General features: G+C 45.9%; 2 protein-coding genes across 4 annotated transcripts; both read right to left on the reverse strand.

Annotated features, from left to right (window-relative positions):
* Window positions 1-421: 421 nt before the first annotated feature.
* On the reverse strand, window positions 422-3,179 carry pigv (phosphatidylinositol glycan anchor biosynthesis, class V). Its single transcript, XM_080896320.1, has 3 exons — window positions 2,941-3,179; window positions 1,611-2,777; window positions 422-1,520 (listed from the first exon to the last, which is right to left on the reverse strand). The coding sequence occupies exons 1-3, from the start codon at window positions 3,001-3,003 to the stop codon at window positions 1,239-1,241; spliced, it is 1,512 nt and encodes a 503-aa protein (XP_080752446.1). The 5' UTR covers window positions 3,004-3,179; the 3' UTR covers window positions 422-1,238.
* A 1,128-nt stretch (window positions 3,180-4,307) lies between these two features.
* Window positions 4,308-21,426, reverse strand: arid1aa (AT-rich interaction domain 1Aa). Of its 3 annotated transcripts, none has more exons than XM_080897416.1 (20): window positions 20,201-21,426; window positions 17,639-17,857; window positions 16,950-17,549; window positions 16,748-16,843; window positions 14,804-15,044; window positions 13,808-13,897; window positions 13,552-13,722; window positions 12,644-12,977; window positions 12,356-12,501; window positions 12,161-12,246; window positions 11,834-12,043; window positions 11,519-11,723; window positions 11,214-11,340; window positions 10,948-11,117; window positions 10,650-10,860; window positions 9,703-9,828; window positions 8,929-9,022; window positions 7,869-8,712; window positions 7,576-7,706; window positions 4,308-7,488 (listed from the first exon to the last, which is right to left on the reverse strand). In XM_080897416.1, exons 1-20 carry the CDS (start codon window positions 21,113-21,115, stop codon window positions 5,632-5,634), a joined length of 6,873 nt encoding a protein of 2,290 aa, XP_080753542.1. In that variant the 5' UTR covers window positions 21,116-21,426; the 3' UTR covers window positions 4,308-5,631. The 3 variants fall into 3 exon arrangements, with proteins under 3 accessions (XP_080753542.1, XP_080753541.1, XP_080753543.1); XM_080897415.1 differs by having other exon boundaries at window positions 11,214-11,358; XM_080897417.1 differs by lacking the exon at window positions 16,748-16,843 and having other exon boundaries at window positions 11,214-11,358.
* Window positions 21,427-21,645: the final 219 nt, after the last annotated feature.

The raw sequence follows: 21,645 nt of genomic DNA on the forward strand, positions 1-21,645 counted from the left end.
GGTCAGCATGATCAGTCACATTTATAGCTCGTATTCAATTCTGTTTAAACAACAAGAAATCGTAGCTCCACTCGCTACAGCTCTACAGCATTACATGAAAACTGATGTTCCTCATCCACGTCCTTTAGCTTTACTACAGTAGTGGGGTAATGTAATCTGGCAAGACTCTCACCTGTGCACTTATATTTCCTTTACTTTTGAATTAGTCTCTTTACACCACAGCTAGACAGTGATTCTAGGTGTGTATCACAGTATCAGTGGCCTAAAATAACAAATCCATTGTTCACTTGTGGCATATGCTGAATAATAGCTGTCAAGCTGCACTGAATGGACACTAGTTTGGAAACTATATAAAGAGAACTGTCAGGGTTCAGTTGAGTTGGTGGTGTTAGTAAAGATTTTTCCATAAAAATAAGTGTAGCAGTTCTGCACCAAGTCGTTTCATGAGTTTACTTTGCACGACAGTAAAGAATTTAAAACTTTTACATGAAAGAAAAGGTCTTCAGCACAAATGTCATCCTTCTTTAGATTTATCGTGTGTTATCTGACATGTTAACACAACTTTGGCAACAATGTTCTTTAAAATAAAATTGCACATTATGGACATTTTACATCAATGCCTCGTGAAAGAACCATTACCACAATAAATAAATACATAGAAGATGAAGAAAAAAAATTAAGGTTCCTGTTTTGTTTTGTTTTTATTCTCACTCAAGTCCCGAGACACAAGCTGGAGGATTCAAAGAGCAGTGACTTCAGGAAGAACTGGACATGAAATAAAAAGTGTTCCCCTCCCACGTACAACCGTAGTCTCCCAATATTTACACCCAACTAGAGTCCATTAAGATTTCAGTTATTTTCTACATTTGTTCTCAAAGAACACAAAAACACATTTGACTAAAATGTGCAAATGAAACCTGGCAACTGTATCATGATCAAGAACTGGCATTAAAAATGTAATCTTGTCACAGAAAGCTCTGTGCAGGACCGGGCAAGGTCACTCCAGTAAGACACAACTTTTTGGACTTTGTGCTGGCTTTGTGTTTTTTGTCAAGTGTGAGTTTAATTATGTAAAATGTAGCATTATATGTACAATTATCTCTTTGACAAAATCACTGTCCTTTTATTGCAATTAATGGTTATTATTGAAATACCAAAGGATCCCTGCTGAAGCACTGACTTTACAGCCTAGTCCTGCACAGAACTTTAGCATTAAGAGCTTGAAACAATGTCTTAAGTCAAGTCCACGGCAAGAAATTGCAATGCAGTGCAAGGCCCAGTAGCCAGTAAGAGAGGAAGTATCCCAGGATGCTCTGTGTGGTAGAAGAACAGGCTTTTAAGTGTGGCAGGAGCGCAACAATAGGATTCTGAGGTGTGTGCTTGCAGCTATTTCTAGAATGCAGCTGCACGTTGGGGTTTGATGTTTTCCTTCGATGAAGGAGTGGCTCATTGAGGAGGAGCAGGTGAGCACTTATCCAGAATGGTACAGGAGACGAGGAGGCCATGAATCGGGTTAGTACCTACAAAGGCAGATTAAGAGAGGAGGGGTGAAGCTTTGAATAGCTTCAAACAAGACATTTTGCAAGACACTCATTATACAACTTCCTTACCTGCACATGCATGCACAATGTCCCGAAAACCAGCAGCACTGCAGAATGCACCACATACACGAACACTCGAGGGTTGAAGAATCCAGGCGTGGGTTTGTCAAGCCCTTTGTTTGCACTTGTGTCCCAAAGGCCGAGTCTCACACACAGCTCTGGATTAGCTTGAAAGTATGCATAACAGGCAATTATTCCAAGGGTGGCCATAGGAAGAGCCAGAAGAAAGTTGGGTATCTGCTTCAGCTCAAAATAACGGAGGAAGCCCACATCCCAATATACATCCTGGATGTGAGAATAAAGCAGGGGCAGGGGTCTCATACACCAGAGGGGTGGTGGACCGTTTTCATCCGGAACCCGGTAGCCCTTCCGTTCAGCTATTGACAGGAGAGCAGGAGGAATGCTCTCCAAGGAGGTGGATGGTGTGCAAAACGTCCTATAACCATAGTATTGGAAAGCACAGAAGGGTAGGGCAATAATTGCAGTTCCCAAGACAGAGGTCAGCAGCAGACAGATGATGACCCAGATGTAGTGGAAGACTTTACTGTGGCCTTTTGTTGTGGCGCGATACAAACGAATCTGGGAGATGGCATGCAGTGATGGAAGATACAGCAGAAACCCTATGTTGACAAGGCCATTTGATCGTGCTGCGGTAGCTATGCTGAGGGCAAGGCAGGCTCGGAAGATGAATCCTTTCTCCAAGAGATAAAGACCACCGAAAGTGAGAGCAGCAAACAGGCTCTCCGAGTACCCAGCAGTCATGAAAACATTGGCGGGTGTGATGCAGTAGAGCAGGCTGGAGAGCAGAGCAAGACGCCTGTCCTGGAGAACTATTCTACTGAGGGCATGCAAGGCGACGGCGCTCAACAGGAAGAGGGCGCTGTTTCCCAGGGCCACAGCAATCAGCAGCCGCCCCCGCACACTCAGCCAGCTGCTCAGGGGCCACAGCAGCGTCTCTGCCAGGCCCCGGAGGATGACGGGGAAGAGGGGGAAAAACGCAAAGTTGTGCTCGTAAAGATATCCTCTCTCGGCAATGAAGAGGAAGTGCTCAGCATCCCAGTGAGAGAGGCCGCCAAACAACCACTCCACCATCGAGTCCAAGTACAGGTAGTCCTCTGTCCGAGGGGGCCTGAACGCATCGGCGTCATGGTCAGGGATAGCAGCGTTCAAGACAGCCTGAAAAGAAACATTTATCATTATTAAAATACACATTCGTGATACACATGTCAGCTGTATGCTTTTAAAGTATACAGTGACTTTCACTACAGCCTGTAGGTAGAAACGTCCTGTTGTAAAATATGACTCGTTCATTCGAGACTTTTAAGGATGCCAAACTTACCTGCAGAACCAGAGAGAGGCCCCTGGTTACTGTGGCAAACTCCAAAACTGCTCTCACATCCATAGTCACTGATGCGACACACAAAAGCCGAGAAAGCCGGTTACGACAGGCATCAGCTCTGCCGCCAATACGACACTCTCACTGCTGGAGTCGGCATATTTTCTATAAAACATAGCTACAACGGAAAAATAAGTAGTCGGTGAATTAGTTTTTAGAAGTTTGGCGTTGAAGTTAGTAAACACAAATGATATTTTATGGTCTTCGAGCGGCGTTTGTTTGTCGCTCGGCTGAACTCTTTGTCCTCATATCCTCGTCCTGCAGGTTCTTTTCGAATGGCACTTTTCTCTTCCGGCGTAAGGGCAAACGTTATTTCAAAATAAAAGTTCGCATCGTTGCGGTAATATCGCTAACACGCCATACATGTCCGCTCCAGCAGGCGGCGCTCGATACTGCCCCATGGACTGGTTTATGCCCACAAACGCAGTTCCCACCCCCCCCACCCCCCCTTTCATTTCATAAATAGAATTATAAGGATTTAGAAGATTTTTATTGATATACACATTCCTGAATATTTTGTTTTACTGCACTGATATTTGGGTTTGATGGCCTGAAACTATTTTGATTAAGTTCATGTAAAAGAAAGCCCTTTGTGTTTTGCAGCCTCATAAAGTACAATGAGACAATCTAGTAACACAGGGGTGTCAAACAGAAGGCCTGGGAGCCAAAGGTGGCCTGCAAAGAATCTAATCCGGCCCACCAAAAGACTATAAAATAAAAAAAATATAAAGGAATGCATCTTGTGACCTTCAGCTGTATTTTCATGTTTTACAGCTTTTCCTGCTGATAAAGACCTCCCTCACAGCCATTTGTATTATACGAAAATAGTTATTAGATAACAAAAAGTTCTTGTTTTTCACTCTCTACTATAGAAATTTCAGTTTAAAAACAAAAAAAGTTTTCTGTGATTAAACAAAAACTGAATACAGGACAGTGAGCTACCAGAACTTTTTGTAATTGTATAAATTCATCATGTAGAAAAACTGAGATGTGACGTCTTAATCTCATATTAAGATATCCCAGAGACTAAATGTTTAGTAAAAATCTTTCTGACAAAATGTTTAACTCATCTTCCCCACTTCAGATAAAAGTGAGCTGTGTGTATGTAAAGTGAGTTTGACATTCATAGTGTAACACCTTTTTAAGGAGTTTTAGGAGTCTTTAAATATAAGTGAAGCATTTATTGAGCAGGTAATCTTGAACATGTGGTTTAAAGAACATCTCTAAACAGTGCTGTGTGAATTCATTCATTTCCCCCCCCCCCAAAGAAGGTCGTTATTGCAAAAGAACAAAACCATCAAACAGCTTACGAAGATTTAATGTACATTTATTCTTACCACGTGGAACATATAGTATAAAGATTTCATACTGAATAAATGATATTCATTGAGCCAAAAAAGGGAAAGGGAGGAATTTACACGATGTCTTAGCTACATAGTCTGAAATACAAATATGCAGAATCCATGACTGGAGAAAATTTGTCAAACGTGTTCTTCATCTAGTTTATTTTCATTGTACCAGGAGATAACAGGTCTGAGCCATGTCTGCCATACTACGGAGCTGTGAAGAGACCAGAGATGTGGGTCTTATCGGAGAGGACCGAAGGTCACGGACCAAACTCACGTCAGCCTCCGTCCCGCGCCAATAAACAAGTGTGAGAATAGTGACACAGAGAGAGAGCGAGAGAGACAGACACAGAAAGGAAGTATAATGTACAACATTATATATACACCACAGCAAAGCTGTATCTGAAGTTGAAAACCAGTCCTAAGAGGTGATTTCTTTTCATAAGGGTATTCATACAATCAAGGGATAAGAGGAGGTAAGGGTGTTGTAGGTTCTTGATACTTTGGGGAAGAAAGCCATTTTCTGTTTTAACACCAAACTAAATTGACCTCGAAACTCTTGAGGAGCTGCATCGCCAGCTTCTGTGTGGAAACGTGTGTTACAGAATGCTTACACTCAAGAGCAGTACGGTACAGAAAATGTCCTACAATCTACTGCACACTGCACAGGCCTCCCCGGTGAAGGTGTCTATTGACAGCACTTTGTCTACTGTCGGGCTGACTGGTGAGAATCCAACTACAGCAACTATAACCAGTAGGCCACTTAATCAGTCTGCTTCACCTCTGAACATCAACCAGTCACAGACTCATTGTGCCCTCGAGGGGAGAGCTAGGGCACACTGTGTCTCCCAAACTCACTGTAAACGAGACAGCAACTTTGGTTACAGTTTTTGTTTTTTCAGCTATTTATTATTTATTAAAAAGTACTTTCCCCCCCTGCCCGCCCCACCCGAGTGCAGCACAGTCTCCCAACCGTGGTGCTTTGCTCTGTGTCATCCAGTGGGCATTTGCTTTGCAAGTAGTGTCACTTTGTCGGCATCTCTCCGATTTGTAGATCCACCACCGCTCCGTGATTAACCCCCGCCCTGCCCCTCCGTCTCCTCGAGTGAGGCTGGTCCAGGATGGGGAGGCACGGAAAATGGAATCTGAAGGATTTTCATAAATTAAAATACAGACAGTCACTTGAACTTTCTTTGCCCTGTTACACACACATAAGCCAAGGTTACCAGGAAGGAGGGGGACTGGGGACAAAACCCCCAAGAAGTGGAGCCACGGCTCCCTCCAGCTGTCATGACTGGCCGATCAGAAAGAGTACATCACAGATAACATGAGAAACCAGCGAGTTCATGAGGGGAGACACTGAAAGGTCGAGGAGTCGGGACTCGTGTAGTGTGAACTCTGAGTGGTTCTCCTCCACCTTAGCTAAGGCGTGCAGGGCCCGGGCTGCTCGCCGCATCATGTCCGGGCTTGTGGGTTCAAAGGGCATCCCTTGTAGGTGTAGCAGAGAGCTCTGGCTCTGTTGCAGCTGTGTGGCAGCCAGACTGTCCTCCAGAAAGCCCAGCAGGTTGCCCACGCTGCCCTTCTGAACAGCGATTGCTCGGGCTGCCAGAGTGTCACCCTGGGCCAGGTTGGCTAGTAGAACTACGGCCATCTCCCTACAGACCGCAACCTTCCTGTCTCCAATTAGCCGCACCAGGTTCCCATAAAGCTTCTCCAACCGACTGAATGGTGGAGTGGCCAAGATGAGGTCCACATTGTTGTCTTGGATGCTTAGTTTACTGAGCGTTTCCAGGACAAGTCTCTGAGGTGACAAAGAACCGTGGGGTCCCAGAGTGGGGAAAGGGTCCTGGGCTTCTGCTGAGGGGCACACAGCCCAGTGAAGGAGGCCGTCCAACAGAGGCAAGCAGATGCTTTCGGAGTAGATGGAGAGGTCCAGCTGGCCTGAAATATTTGCCAAAGTGACCAGTGTGTTCTCCCTCAGCAGCTCCAAGCAGTCCCACCACCATTCGTCCCTTTGGCCCATGCCCTCATCCGAATCCTCGTCCTTTTCGTAGGTGAGCGGGGCCTGTTTGCGCTCCGGGTGCCGGTGGTGGAGCAGGATTAGTCGACCCAGTATAAGCAGCAGCCCCGAATGCTTGGACATCTCGTGGTCATTGCCTGGAACGAAGGAGAGGCTGCGGACAATATTTGAGACGCAAATGCAGCGCCGGGCTAAAGAATCCTGCCAGTTAGTCAGTGCAACGAGCGGCCCCTCATCCTTACTGTGAGGCTCGTCCTCCAGGATGGTGCCGTTCTGCTGTGCCTGCTGGGTAAAGAAACTGCCAGAGGAGGGAATGGGTCTATTATTCTCTAGGTGACTTTTCGAGCCTTTCTCAACCGTCTTGGAGTCACAATCTGTCTTCCTCTCCTCCTCGCTGCCAAGCAAGGAGCTGGACTTCTCTGAGACTGCTGATCTTTCTGAAGAGGAGGTCTCTTTTGGCATTTCTTCTTCGTCTTGAGGCTTCCTTCTCTCCTCCTCGGCAGGCAAACCATTTTCCCGTATCTCTTCTTCTAGGACTCTCCGCCTTAGTAAAACCGGTGGCACAGGTATTCGTTCGCGTGGTTCCAAGAAGTCTTTTCGTGGCTCAAAGTGGGTCTGGATGTGTTCTGTTGAGTCTCCCCCTCCTGCGCTCCAGTGAAGTAAGCCACTGTCAAACTCTTGAATTTTGCCATGATTATTTGCCTGGGCTGCGGCAAATGGGTCTTTCTTTCGTACCAACTTCAGGGGAAACTTGTCAAACTTGCTCGCCTGCTTGGGTCTCTCGTGGGCAGTTGGGGTGTGCAACGAGCCCGTCTGCTCAGATGATGAACCCTTGCTCTTCTCGTCCTGACCTTGAGAGCACTGCTTTTGATCTTCCTCCTCTTTGACATGAGATGACCCCTCCGTTTCTCGTTCTTCCTCTTCATCGTCATCTTCATCCTCTTGTTCCATATCATCCACCCGTGGTTCCTCTTCCTCTGTGCCATTCCAGTCTCGTTTCAAGGTCTCAGGATCAAGTAGTGTTCTCTGGCCAGGGTCGCCGACCTCATACTCCCGCAGGATGCCAAAGATTTCAATGAGGCAGCGTCGGAAATACTCAACCACCAACTCTAATAGACCAGGCAACTGAAGAAACAATATAAAGGAAAATATTAGAAATGATCACCATGCAAACTGCTACAAACATTATTAGGGCTCAATACTGAATCTCACCGTGTTGAGATCGAAGGTGGAAATACTATTGTCGTCATAGAGAAGTATATTGATAGTATCTAAGGCCCACGTGCTTTCAGCCAATAAACCGGACTTTAATGACATCATAACTCTCCAGGCCTCTGGGGTTCCTAAAAGAGAAAAATCAAGAAGAAAAAAAAAATAGAGAAATTAATGAATACCACTACTCTCTGATCAATAACTTACAACTGAGGACAGCTGCAGTATTAAACAGTACTGTGAACAATAAAGGGTAATAAGCTGCTTTTAAGTTCTAGAATTTCTTTTCATACCAATATCTTTCATGGTGAGTTTTCGACGTGGCTTCAGGACAGGAAGGGTAGCTTCTACAGAGCCTGGCGGAAAAGGCATGTCTCGCCTTATTAGAGGTGACTGCACTGGAGGGGGCACTATGTGGGATGCAGGCACTGGGGGACCAGCCTTCTGCATCTTCATTCCATGCATAAAGGGAGACTTGCTAGGCGATGTCCTGCTCTCTATGGGGCGGGGCATGGATGCTGGGCTCGGCACCTGTGGAATGTGGTTCTGCACCCCCTGAGGGGGCTGGTAGTTGGACTGTACCGAGCGAGGCATAGGTGCGCCAGGCCCGGCTGGACCGTAAGGAGGCTGCCGAGGGCCCATCTGACCCCCCCACTGGCCATCGTGATTCATGCGTTGTTCTGACGGCATCATCTCCTCTGCCCGGTTCATGCCGGGGTAACCAGGTCCCTGGGGAGGACCCCCAGGGCCACCCTGTCGGCTGGGGTAGTTCTGATAGTTCATATCTCGAGGTCCCTGCCACATGCCTCCCTGAGGACCCTCAGGAGGGCCTGACTGCATCATCTGAGGGGGCATGTTAGGTTGCGAATTGGGCCCAGTTGTCCCCTGCATCCGTTCACGACCAAAGGGAAACGGGAACTGACTGCTGGGGCCGGGTGGACGGCGATCGGCGCCAGGGTAGGGCCCGCTGCTGCTGTACTGATTGTATGGCTCCTGCTGTCCTGAAGAGGGTGCAGAGGCGCCTCCTTGCTGTTGCGGTTGCTGCGGTGGCTGCTGTCCGCCAGGGAAGGGTCCACTGTAGTCAGTCTCGTGACGTTTTGATGGTGGGTAACCGCCTTCCCCTGGACGCTTGTAACTCTACAGAAAATACAAAAGTGCAGACAGACACATTTATCATTTAAAGCAAACTGCAAAAAGAATAAAGTCATTCACAAAAATGTAAAAAAATGACAGGAGCGCCATCAAGGACAAAAAAAAAAAAAAATACACAAGTAAAAGTTATAACCTTCACATTGTTTGACCTATACACACTAAGAACACTGGGAGTTGGTGTAGTGCAGATGGATCATTTACCGGTTGCTGTGTGTACATTCCAGGCTGCTGATTTGGGTAAGAGCCAGTAGGGGGCGTTCCCTGTCCAGGATACTGATTACCATAGGAATCATGCCTGCAAAAAAAAAAACAAAAAAAAAAACAAGTGCCTGTTCAGTTTGACCATGAAAATCTTATGCATCTCTCACCAAGTTACAACAAGCCCCACTGATATGTGTCAGCATACGTCGATGAATGCACACCCAAAGGGCATTTAGCTGTAGATTCCTCTAATCGTGTCACAGTGAATTACATTATACTTAATATCCTTTATACTCCTCTTTGGTGCTTCAACGTGATCCATTTTTCTATAAAACATTTACTGTATTATTATGTCAAGCATGTGTTTGTTAACTGCATGGCTCACTACTTGGTGAAAAATACCAGCCAGCAGAGAATTTGTGTTGGATTAAGACAAAATACATTTAAATCAATGCAACTGTATAACATTCATATTCACACAAGATAAAGCTTAAACTAAAGAGCAGTAAATGCCAAGTGAATATTTACTCAAAGATGGAAAAAAAAATTTACATTAATGAAGCAATACCGCTGTCAAAATGACAAATATAGAAGTTACATCAAAATACAGTGTCTCATGACGCTGTGGACTGGCTTTGTAACGAGACTGAAGAGTTGAAGGTTATTCAAGTTTTACTAAAACCGTAGATTTGTTATATATGAAGAATGACTTCCAATTGACAGTAGTTTGAAAATCTAAAAGGCTGCCAGCCACGAAGTGCTTTGTGAACTGACCGTGGCTGCTGTGGTGGGAAGCGATTTGGCGAATACATCCCCGTGTCGGCGTTGGCAGGCATCATCGGGTTTGGCTGAGGAACACCAGATCCCATGTTGCCTTCTGGGCCCATTCCTTGCTCCGACCTGGGAAAAGTGGAACAATACACGTAGAGATTATGCTAGATCATCCAAAAAAGAAAAGAAAAAACTCATAGGAAATGTTACAAAGCACAAGGTCAAGACATTTTATAAGTGGCTCTCAGTGTATGACTGCTAACAGTGAGGAAGTATATCTTGAATAGCCTACTTTAAACATCCAGTTTGATAGGAAAATGGTAACAAAAGTGACAACAGCAACTAAAAAAGGCTCAGACGGAACACTGTAATCCAAAAATGCCAGTACTCCACATACAAGAACTAACAAACCAGGAAAATTCCCAGGGAAGGAAAGTGAGACACTGCTGGTGGAAAGTGTTTTGCTGTTACTACAATAGGTTATGACACCTGTATACCCACATTAGCGCTAAAATGTTTCTCCAGGCAGAAGATGAACTACTACCGTCACTGTCAAAGTAGCTACTGCATAAATAAAAAATATTGGTCCCACCATGCAAGTGTGCAGTATCACTAATTTAAAATAAAAAATTCAAAATCTAATACAATCGTGGGGGGAAAGGATTGCCCGTGGAGACTACAACGTCTCGTGTTTACTCGTATTACACTTGTTTTAGGGATACATTTCATTCTTGTCACCATATGAACATGTGAATCAACGGCAGCATTAAAATAACCTAAGAGCTTAATTAAGTGTGTAAGAAGCTAGCCAGTTTCTTAAATATCAAATGTATTCAACTCAGTCATTAGACAATTTCTTTGAGGTGAATGGGGACATTTGTGGTTTGATTAATCATGAAAGTACTTGGTTTTACCAGCTGTGTTGAAGGACCATTAAAATTCTGCCTTACCTCCTGTCGTAGCCTGGTCCATAAGGATACTGCTGTCTGGGCCCCATTGGCATTGTGCCCATGGCCCCAGGCGGTCCCCTGTTGAATGGAGGTTGCTGCTGCTGCTGTTGCGGTTGTTGTGGTGGTGGTTGTTGTTGTTGTGGCGGCTGCTGTGATTGATCACCCATCCCGCTGTTGGGACCCTGGTTAGCAGGTAGAAACTGCTCCCCAACTGGAAATATATTTAGAGTTACAAAGCATTTAGAAATGTGTAACTGGTTAATTAGCTGAGACTAACAACACTATTCAGTGTGCCCACCTTTCCGCATGTTACTAAAGGGGTCTTTGTTTGGTTCGTACGGGCCCATTCGACCTTGCATGTCAGGCGTGTTCATGCCAGACTGATAGTTGGAGTTGGGCGTCATGTTCTTCCGGGGAAATGCAGGATCGCTTCCGTCAGAGAAGGGGTCCTGCAGGTTAACGCTGCTCCTAGGAAAGAGGCAAAAGGAAGAAGGATTAGTATAACTAATGTTAATGACTCTTGAAAGCAAAGATTCTTCAGTTAAAATCTTAAACAAGAGTCACCTGGACCCGGGCAGCATTTGGGCATGAGGAGTAGAGGCCGGAGTAGGGGGTTTTAAGTCTCCCCCCTCAGCCATGGAGCTGCTGGTAGACTGAGGAGTCTGAGGACCCTGCAGAGAGCCTGACCCAGCTGTGGAGCAGAGGGACGCTTCAGTTTGAAATAAGAGAGGAACAGATAGATATGGTACATGGCTTTAATAACACTGCAAAAGAGCAAGTCGGGCATTTTTGTCAGTTTTAAAGTTCAAAGGGGTTGATTATTGAAAAGGTACGCTCATCAGAAAAGGTTACATGAGCACAGCTCTCACCTGGAGAGGGGGGCTGGACCTTAGCAGCTTGGTTCTTTTTGTTGTCTGTAAAGATCTCAGGTGGGGGGTCTTCACCACGCTCAATTTTGCACTCAAAGGCATACAGACACTGGATGTACTGTTTCTTTAAAGAACTAGCAGCACTGCTGGATGTACCCACATTCAAGGAAGTGGCCAGATCACGCCATTTCTTATTCTTATTCACCTGAGATACACACACATACACAAAATACAGGGATATTAGGAAAGGATTCAACAAAGACAAAGCAAAACATTTACTCTGGGATTCATGTTGTTTAAAACTTCCATATTAACCTGCATCATGCCTCCGATCTCTTTAACAGACATGTACAGCCGAAAGAGGTCGAGAGGTTTGCGTCCTACAGCAGGCAGGTTGGTCATGCCCATAGCCTTCTCTTCAATAAAGGCCAAATAACGGTCCACCCACATCTTCCTCTCTGGCTCTGGTCCTAAGTCGTACAGATGCGTTATCTTTTCACTGGTTGTGGTGGAAGAGTTGGACTTCTGTTTAGTGTGAGAGGAGGAAGAAACCAATTTTCAAAATGACAAAGGACATGAGGTGAGGTGCACAGATTTTAAAAGACTTGTAAAAATAGTAATTATATTTAATAGAGGGGTTACCTTTGATTTGGATTCTGGCTTGGGCGTCACACTCCCATCTACCTTGTTATTCATCTTATTGTTCATTTCTGGACTAGAGGCCATGCCTAGAAACAATGGTGGGGAATGAATTCGCTATGAAGCATCCACGTAAGAGAAAACAAACAGAAAAAAAAGAACAACATTAAGTTATGAGGTTATGCCAGTACAACTTACCACTTGTGTTATTGGCCATGTTTGGCCCCATAGGGTAGGGTGATCCACCTGGAGTGTTCATCATTCCAGGCATACTGTTCATTGGAGGGCCGTAAGGCGGGCCAGAGCCCATCATGCCTGGAGACATGTTGGGGTACCCAGACATCCTGGAGAGAGAGAAATATGTCATCTTATGTGCAAGTGGGATGAGGCACTGTGCAGCTACTTCATATTTAGACATGAGTGATAACCAGCAGACTTGTGCCTGGTGAATAAATGCAGGTAGTTGAGGATCCACTGGTAACCAACCTGTTGTGCATGGAGTTTGTGGCAGGGTGTTGCATGGCTGAGGGATCCGGGGGCTTTCTGTTCATTCCTGGTGGAGGACACATTCCTGAGCTCACCTGGGGCGGCATATTGCCCATGTTGGGAGGCATGTTTGGACCCATGCTAGGCCCCATATTGGGACCCATGTTGGGGCCATAGGGCCGTGCCCCCATTTGATTAGGAGGCATCCTTCCTGGAGGCATGCCAGCATATGGAGGACCTCCACCCTGGCTTGCCATGGGATTTATTGAGCCCATGCCAGTCCCAGGGTAGCTGGCATTAGGCATGTTGCCATAGCTAGGTTGCCGAGGATAACCTAAGATGGGAATGATAAGATGGAAAAAAAAAAAAGGCTCAAGTAAATCACATGGTTGCAACTGAACAGAACTCTGAAAAAACAAAAATCTCACTGCAGCACCCAGAAGTTTCTTGGTTTTTATAATTCAAAGTAGTCTTTTGTTAAAGAGTGCGTGAGGCAGACTTTTCCTTACAGACTGCTAGTACAGAGAGAGAGAGTGCACTATGCAGCCTGAGCAACAAGCCTTTGTCACAGTTTCAGCTCTACTGACAGGAGGCTCTGCTACGTCAGCTGACTCTCTGCTTCACAGCTATAAATAGCTGCAACACAGTCAGAGGGAGGGACCAGCGATAGCATGGTATTCATGAGGCAGGGAGATATATTCCTAAGGATTTTCTGATACATTGTAAACAGCAAACTTTTTAGACAGGTTGTAAATGGAGTGGAAAGCCTTTATTAAGCAATATTTAGGCTTAATATAATCAATTTTTAGAAGACAGTTGTCTTAGCAGTATTTCAAAGAATAAAAAAAAAAAATAAAAAAATAAAAAAAAAGCCTCTATTAAAGATAACCCAATCCAAAAGTTTAAACCTTGAGGGCCATATTGTCCTCCCTGCTGCCCGTAGCCTCCCATAGAGTTGTTCTGCTGATATGGGCCCATCCCAGGGTGCATCTGTCCCCCAGAGGACTGGCGTGGTGACAGTGCAGAGGCTGACTGGGGGGAGCCATAAGGGGGCATCTGAGGGTTTCTCTGCATAAACCCTAAAAGAGACAAAGACAAAGGCTCAGATGCCACGGCAAACACTCAACATGTTAATCTCAAAGCAGACTTCAGATGGCAACATACCTCTGTCCTGGGCCATAGGAGACTGGCTCATTGTAGGGTGTAGGCTCCCATCTGACTGCACACTTGACGGTCTGGGAGGCATTTGGGTCCCTAAACAGTAATAATTAAGTTAAATTGGTGAGAGCTCAGGGAAGGAGCAACGAGTAGTTGCTAAGTTTATTCCAATTTGAGGACAAAGGGTGATATCCATTCTTAAAGATGCATAAAACTATAAAACTCTTTTGCACTACTAGACATTCTTAAAAATGGCATTAACACCTCTTCCACCACAGAGATTCAGAGCTGGATCGTAAGAGAAAATAACATTGATGTATTTGGGTCGAACCACAGAATACAAAAATGTCTCCCACTGCTTCAAGATTCTACACTGCTTGTTGCCCATTATGGGCCCAGAAAAGCCTTCTGATCTAGTTCTGAGGTTATAAATCCATTCAGACTCTTAACTGGGGGGTGAGAAAAACTTTACACTTTCAGCAAAAAATTTGTCAAACTCTGAGACAAAAATCAGCCCTCACAGAACAGCAGAGAGCATATTTACAGGCTAAACTTTAGAAGGTGCACAATTCTAAATATGCAGACCATGCCAAACACACACACACACACACACACACCTTTATGCTTCGTGAACAACCAAACAAAAATAATATTTTAGTGTGCAGCAAAGATCCTGAGGTGTCCGAGGAAACTAAACACAGCAGGCTGAGTTTTGAGGAAATGTGCAATTGCAGGCCATCGATAATGTTTCCATTTACTGTCGGGTCCAAATATAGGACATATAGCTTCAGCGAGGCTTGGAAAACATTTCCAAAAATGGCAAAGAGGGTTTCAAACAAAATTCACCAAAAAGGTAAATGTAATCTCCCAAAAATATGCAAAAACCAACAGCTTCTCTAATAATTTAAGCAGCACTGGTCAGTAATCTGGCATCGCTGTCACGATCAGACATGTAAGAAGCCCGCTAATAATCATATGCCCAATTTCACTGTGAAGGCCCACCTGGCATGTTGGCAGGTGACAGCGGTCCTGTGCGGGATGTGCTGGCGCTGGCAGGGGAACCGGCCGGGGAAGGTGAAGGCCCTCGGATGCCTGGCAGGTGTGGAGATGTGTGAGGAGAGAAGGGCGACTGAGCAGGGTTGCTCTGCTCGCCCTGGCTACTCGACACCCCTGACGTGCTCACGCCGGGACTCAGGGCGCCCTCTGTACCGGTAGGCAGGTCATCGATGGACCCCGACAGGTCCTGAGAACACATACAGGGAGAAAAGAAAGAACAAGGAGTAAAAGAACTGCACTGCAGAGAGACAGGAAAATTTAGCAGGGCAAAAATAAAAAAATATGACAGTTTGTGCATTTTGACACAGATGCTCCTTTCTCTTGATTCCTCTCAACTTTTGGGCAAAATACCACCACATCCGGCCTACAGCGTCCTAAAAAGAATCAAAACAACCCACAAAAATTTAATAAGAGCACTAAGGAATCTAGAGGCGAATGACTGTAATGGGTCTGTGCTGCTATTTAAATCGATTCCAGCGCAATGTGTTTTCAGTCAGTGACGTATGGCACATATATAGGCACATATCAGACACTCTGCAAGCTTAGACTAGATTAAATGCTGATAAAGAACTGAAGTGATTTCTCTTTACGCTAATATTTTCATTGCGTCCTGCAAGCATGTTTAATTGTTATCCAATGTGTGTCCCTATGCTTATTTAAGCCAAGTCAACGGAGCCTCTGGTTTACAGTATTGTAATGTTTACTTTGTACATTAGCTGTAGTATCAGTACGCTGCAATTTCATCCTTCTGCTGTTAAGACATGAGTGGCAGAGATACAAATACACACACACACACCCGGAGGCCTTTGTCCTTATTTATCTTTTTCAAAGAAAAAGTGAGTGCGCATTAGTGCCGGGGGTTGTCATGGTTACCAAGGTTTGTAGGATGCAAGCCGAGTCAGCGTGCAGCGCCAGCTCTGCCATGTGATTTCAATACACAAACAAACAGCCAAGATTCAGTTCAGATGAAGGGCATTTACAAACCTGGAAGTTTGATCCGGACGGATGACCGGAGAGCTGCATTTTAGTTACAGTCAGGTTCGTATTCACAGTTTTTTTGTTTTTGTTTTTTAACACAGGACAAGTCTGCATAACATCAAGTCTTTCAGACTGGTAACTCACTCACTGCATCGTTTAGGTGACGTCATCCTGCATCATCAGGGCTCGCAAAGGTAAATCAAATTCTGCTGAATGGCAGCAGGTCAGTGTGCACTTTAATGCTCTCTGGTTGCACAAAAGAGCTCAAAAGAAATAACGGGAATACCATCCAGAGGTTGTTACTATAGGCTGGAAATCGATCGTGTGCAAAGAAGAGGACTGCATGCAAAAAAAGGTCCAGTACTGAAATGTTTTCAGTTTTAGATGGAAATGCATCGATTAGAAAGCGGTCTTAACAGTTCAAGAACCATCACAGGTGTTTTTTTTACATAACTTTTGAATTCGCACTAAAAAAACAAACCAAAAAAAAAAACCCAAAAAAAAACAGTGGGTTTGGTCCATTTGCCTTCACAGCCCAAACAAAAACAGAATACGCATGGAAGCAGACTGAAAACATGTTTTCGAATTGTCTCGGTTCAGCCATTTCATCTGTGCAAGTGCTCGATTGTCAGATTTCTCGTCTCATTTGCACAGCACCCTTTTCCAAAAAGCATCAGCCATGGAGCTGTGTCTCAACAACTGAAGAACAGCAGCACGCGCAGCAGCCAGAGCAAAGGAAAATTTTTACATTATCATCAATAATACGAAATGAATTTTAAATGCAATGTGCCATAAACTGCCGTGTTTTTGAAAACTAGCATGATAAATATAATAAAGCGGCAAGGAAAAAATATCTGATGGAAAACTGTGAAAAAGCAATGCCCCGGCGGTGTTATAAGAAGCATAACTGACCGGAAGGCTGGAGGGGCGGCCTTGACCGTCCTCTGGACCAGATTTAGGCTGAGTGGATGGAGGCGCATTGGACTGAAATGAGTCCTGGGATACCTCCTGATAAACAAAAGAACGTGCGCTTAAGTATACTGCCAGAGATACAGAACCACATAGAGAAAACTCATTAACCAAGATGAATATGAGCCAAGACTGAGATTGGTACCTGCGGAGGAGGAGGAGGAAAGCGCTGATAAGGTGACTGTTGTGCTTGCTGCTGTTGAGGGTTCTGGGGGTAACCTGCAGGCTGCCCTTGTGGGTGCTGGCTGTGTCCTGGTGACTGCTGTGGATGAGACTGTGATTGCTGTTGCTGTGAGGGTGGCTGCTGGGGCCCCTGTATTGATCCTGGGTAGCTGGACTGGCCTTGCGATCCAGGGTTAGACTGGGAGTTGGGCTGCTGCTGGGCCTGACTGGGAGGACCCTGCTGCTGGGCGTAGGGAGACTGGCCAGACTGTGGGGCTGAAGCTTGAGAATAAGGGGGCTGTGACTGTGGGGGCCCTTGGGATGGGCCTGGCAGTGGCCCCTGGGACTGTGGGGGCATGTGGGGCTGCTGATAAGGTGGCCCTCCCTGGGTGTGTGGAGTAGAAGTCTGAGGAGGATGGGGTTGACCTGGGTATGGTGACTGGCCGCCGGGTTGTCCAGGTGGAGGCTGTGAATATGAGGTTTGTTGCTGACTTGGGTGAGGAGCCTGGCTTGGTTGGCCATAATAGGGTGCCTGGCCCTGAGAGCCATAGCCTCCTGCTCCCTGCTGGCCATAAGATCCCATCTAAACAGAATATACAAACACACTAAGGCCTCAAACACACCAACAGTAATGAGAGATCTGAACTGAAGATCCAGAATGAAAGATAATACCTGTGGACCATACGGCATGGCCCCCATGCCTCCAGAGGTCCGGCCTTGCATTCCCACTGGATATCTCTGGGGACCTGGCGGGGCATAACCCTGTCCAGGGTAACCAGGCCCTGGTTGTGGACCGGCTGAAGGTCCTTGCTGTGACTGCTGACTGTATGGGCCGCTTGTTCCATATGGCTGACCCCTCATTTTTCCCATCGGGTCCATGGAACCAGGAGGCTGGACATGGCAAGAACAGAGAGCAAAAAATAAAAAATCAGATGATAACAGCACAACACAGAAAATCAAGTCATCAAATCCTACAAGTTTCAAGCAAGTGTCCTCACACAGATAATTGTACTATTACAGCTGTAAAATACTTGACTGCAGAGTCTTACATTTCCATACCTGAAAAGAAAAAAGAAAAGAAAAAGAAACTCCAGCAAACAGGCAAGCTGTGTTTTTCCCCCCACCTTATTTCCCACGGTCATTACCCTGATTTTTTTTCACCTCGCTTTGCCATAGTTTCGGAAGTCAACAGAATATATATACTTTCGAATGGAGGGCAGTCTGCCCAATCTTAAACATATCCCAGCTGTGCTCCTGTTTTGAGTCTGTTCCAAGTAGCCCCCCCTTCCACCCTTCATTGAAGGCAGTTTGGCTCTGGATGAATGACACAAGAAATGAAGGAAGTAACTTCACAACAGCTGTGGAGAGTAAAAACTGTGTATAGCTGTACATAGTCTATAACCTGGCACATTCAGTTTTTAAAAAAAAGCTGGAAATAAAGGTCACATTCTGGATCTTTACTCACGCTCCATCAAAACTGTGTCACATGATAAAAATTAAGCACCCCAAGATGATCTGCTTAAACAAATACATGTAGACCCATGAGCTACTTTGGGTGAATCCCCACAAGCGCACCTTGCCGACAAGAGCATCCTCAACTCAATGGTAACTCCTCTGTCCAAATAATAAACAAAAATAAAAAGCGTGACCCTTTGCACATCTAAGATAATCAAGTGAATAAGAGTAGCACATGGCTAATCTGCATAAGACAGAGAGGAAACTCCCTTGGCAGGTGAGAGATGCTGGACTGCCTTCTGATTGGCTTCGGGGGAGGATTGGGGGGAAATTTTCTGCAGTTAAACTTGTGTGGCACGCCAGACACAGCAGCAAAGAGCGCATACACACATGCGCACACACACACCCTCGTGGGGAAAGCTCAAATTTGTCTTTTATTCTACTGTGTGTGTATTAAAAAAAACAACCAAAAAACAGCCATGTGTTTATTGCATTAGCTCGAGAATTTTAAAAAATATGGTATATCAGTAAATAAGAGCCCATTTACCCATGATGTGAACTTTACTGTGTTAATAGTGTCTGGTGTATATTCAAACACTAAAACAAACTACTTACACCCCTTTTTGGTGTAACAAGCTGCACCCAGAGCCCACAGCAACACATTTCGCATTTTTGGTCAATATTAGCAAATGATGGGAGCAAAACTACAAATCCACACATCATTCAGGTGCGAGCTGCTCCAACCGTGGATTTATTTTGCAAGTAAGAAGTGGAGCTTAGAGGAGGAGAGAAGCAGCAAAAAAATAAAATCTCTGGTGACCCTGTGATGAGTTAATGCTATGTGCTCTTATCAGCAACTGTTGCCTTGCATCACATGTAATTATAAATGGCCATGAGCAGCGGATGAGGAGCCAATCAGATTTCAGCTAGCATGTCAACCCAAGACCAACTATCTCCTGGCTTTGACAGTAGGATTTTACCTCCACAATTCAAATCCCAGTGCAAACTGCAATCTGCTGACTGCATTCAAGTCACTCATAAAAAGCAGGGATGATTGTTTACAGGCGGCGTGCATGCGGGGAAGCCGAGCGGCTTTTCAGCACGGGGAAATTCTTTTTTAATCAATATATGACCCAAACTAACAGTTTAACCTTTCCCCAGCGAGCAAACTGTGATATTTACGCAATTTAAACAAGACCAACATGAGCCATTTTAACCAACTGTGCGAGACTCGCTCGACACGAAACGCATTCCTTCCGTCATGGCCACCGAAATACAGTTTATCGCACAAGAAAACAACACAAACACGAAGGTATGAGCAACCGCCACAAACTCACACGTATAAGAACACGTTACTGTAGCTGTGCACCATCACACGGATGTGTTCGCAGCAAAAATTCATTGTAAATTCAGCACGTAAAAGGAGAAGCAAAGGTATGAGAGAAAAAACGAACCGTTGCTCTTCAGCGACTATTTTCGCCCCCTTTTCAAAGTCGGGCCTTCTTGGCTTCCCCTGAACCGTCCTTTACAACGTTTCAACAACTTATATCCGCCTCGAGCGACGCTTCTTTGTTGCTAGCCAGCTTTATAAATACGTTAAAACAACTCTTATTTAATGGTGTGGTGAAAAGAAAAAAATTACACACAAGAGGCAGCCATTTTAGAGTCTTTGCGAACTAGTATCAGACAATGGCTGGCCTGCTACGTTGTGAACTAGCTAGGAGAAGGGAAGGAGACGTGCTAAAGCTCGTGCCTTGTTCCTGTTAAAATGGCTTTTACCTGGGTTCTTGCTAACGGCTGCCCAGCACTTCCAGGGCTCATAGGCGATGGGTGATGGCTCCTTTGTTGCCAAGCCGGATTGCTCCCTCCATACTGACCGCTACTGCCCATGTCTGCTGGTCCCTTGCTAGCTCCTTCTTGGCTACTATAGTCGCTAGACGGATAGTTTGGATATCCCCGCGTTGAGCTGGGGGAGGTTAGGAGCTTGTTGAGTGTCGGTGTGGATGTAGGTTGAGGGTTTCCAATGTTATATCTCTGATTACTGTAAGATCCAGCCATTGCCGTGGGTCCTCCCGCTGGTGGCTGCTGCTTAGCTGGTTGCCCCCCAGCTGTCGGCGCCTGGGCGCTGCGAGGGGAGTTCATGGCGTACGCTTGGCTGGGATACGGAGTCCTGTTCGGGAATGGGTTATAATTGTTGAACTGGTGGTTTGAAAAGCCATGGTCGTGTGAATTATGTTGATAAGGGTCCATCATGTTGCTCGACTGCACGACCGGACCCGCAGCAGCTGCCATGCCAGGGCTTTGTTGTCCGCCATGTTGATGAAAAGGGGCCCGACCGTAGTGCTGACTGTATCCGTACGAAGGTGGAGGAAAAGCCGCGCCGTGGTGATGCACCAAACCGGGGTGGTTATTTCCCTCCGGTCCGGCAGAGTCATTCTGGGTATTATTGTTAGCCCTGGGCGGGTTCCCATTCCCGTTCTTCATCTCAGGTTCTCCTCCTCCCCCTACATTTCCACCGTCGGCCCCGTCCTGCAGATCCCCCCTTCCCGGCGATCCGCCGTCCAAGCCCGGTTGCTTTTTGTCTGGCTGCTTCTCTCCCGGACCCGACTCGTCCTTGGCGTCTCGATCCGGCTTTTTGAGTTCGGACGGCGGACTAGTGTTAAGAGTGGCGGCGCTGGCGACCTGAGCGGCCATGATATACCCCCCACCTCTCTCTCCCTCTCTCGGCGAGTCAGTCACAATCAAAAGCTAGCATTGAATATAAATAATTGTTTAGAACCATTTATCCTTTTGCCGATGCATTCCCGCCCCTCATACCGGACCGAATCCGGCCTCCATCCTCCCGGTTCCGGTTCCGTAAATGGGTTAGAGAAATGATGGAGGCTCCATACAATGCGTAAAAAAAAGCGACAGAAATTGTTGTGGGAGTTGTGTTACTGAGCCCGGGTAGAGGCAGGGAGCGAACCCAACCAACACGAGGCTCCGCTAGATACAGCCATTTTACTGAGCCGCACAGATGGCCGCAAAACGCGGAGTGGAGCTGTCACAGCGCGGACTGGATTTTTTTGTCTTCAGAAAACCTCACGTTGTCTCTCTATCTTTTTTCCCTTCTCCCCACCATAGGTGGAATATTTTCTGCACACGACGAGAGTCGCCCAAACTCATAAACAATGCACTTTAAACCAGCCGCCAATCAAGAGGCTGTATATAGATCACGGGCTGTA

Source organism: Rhamphochromis sp. 'chilingali', assembly GCF_963969265.1.
Source record: "Rhamphochromis sp. 'chilingali' genome assembly, chromosome: 11".
NCBI classification, from domain to species: Eukaryota; Metazoa; Chordata; class Actinopteri; order Cichliformes; family Cichlidae; genus Rhamphochromis; species Rhamphochromis sp. 'chilingali'.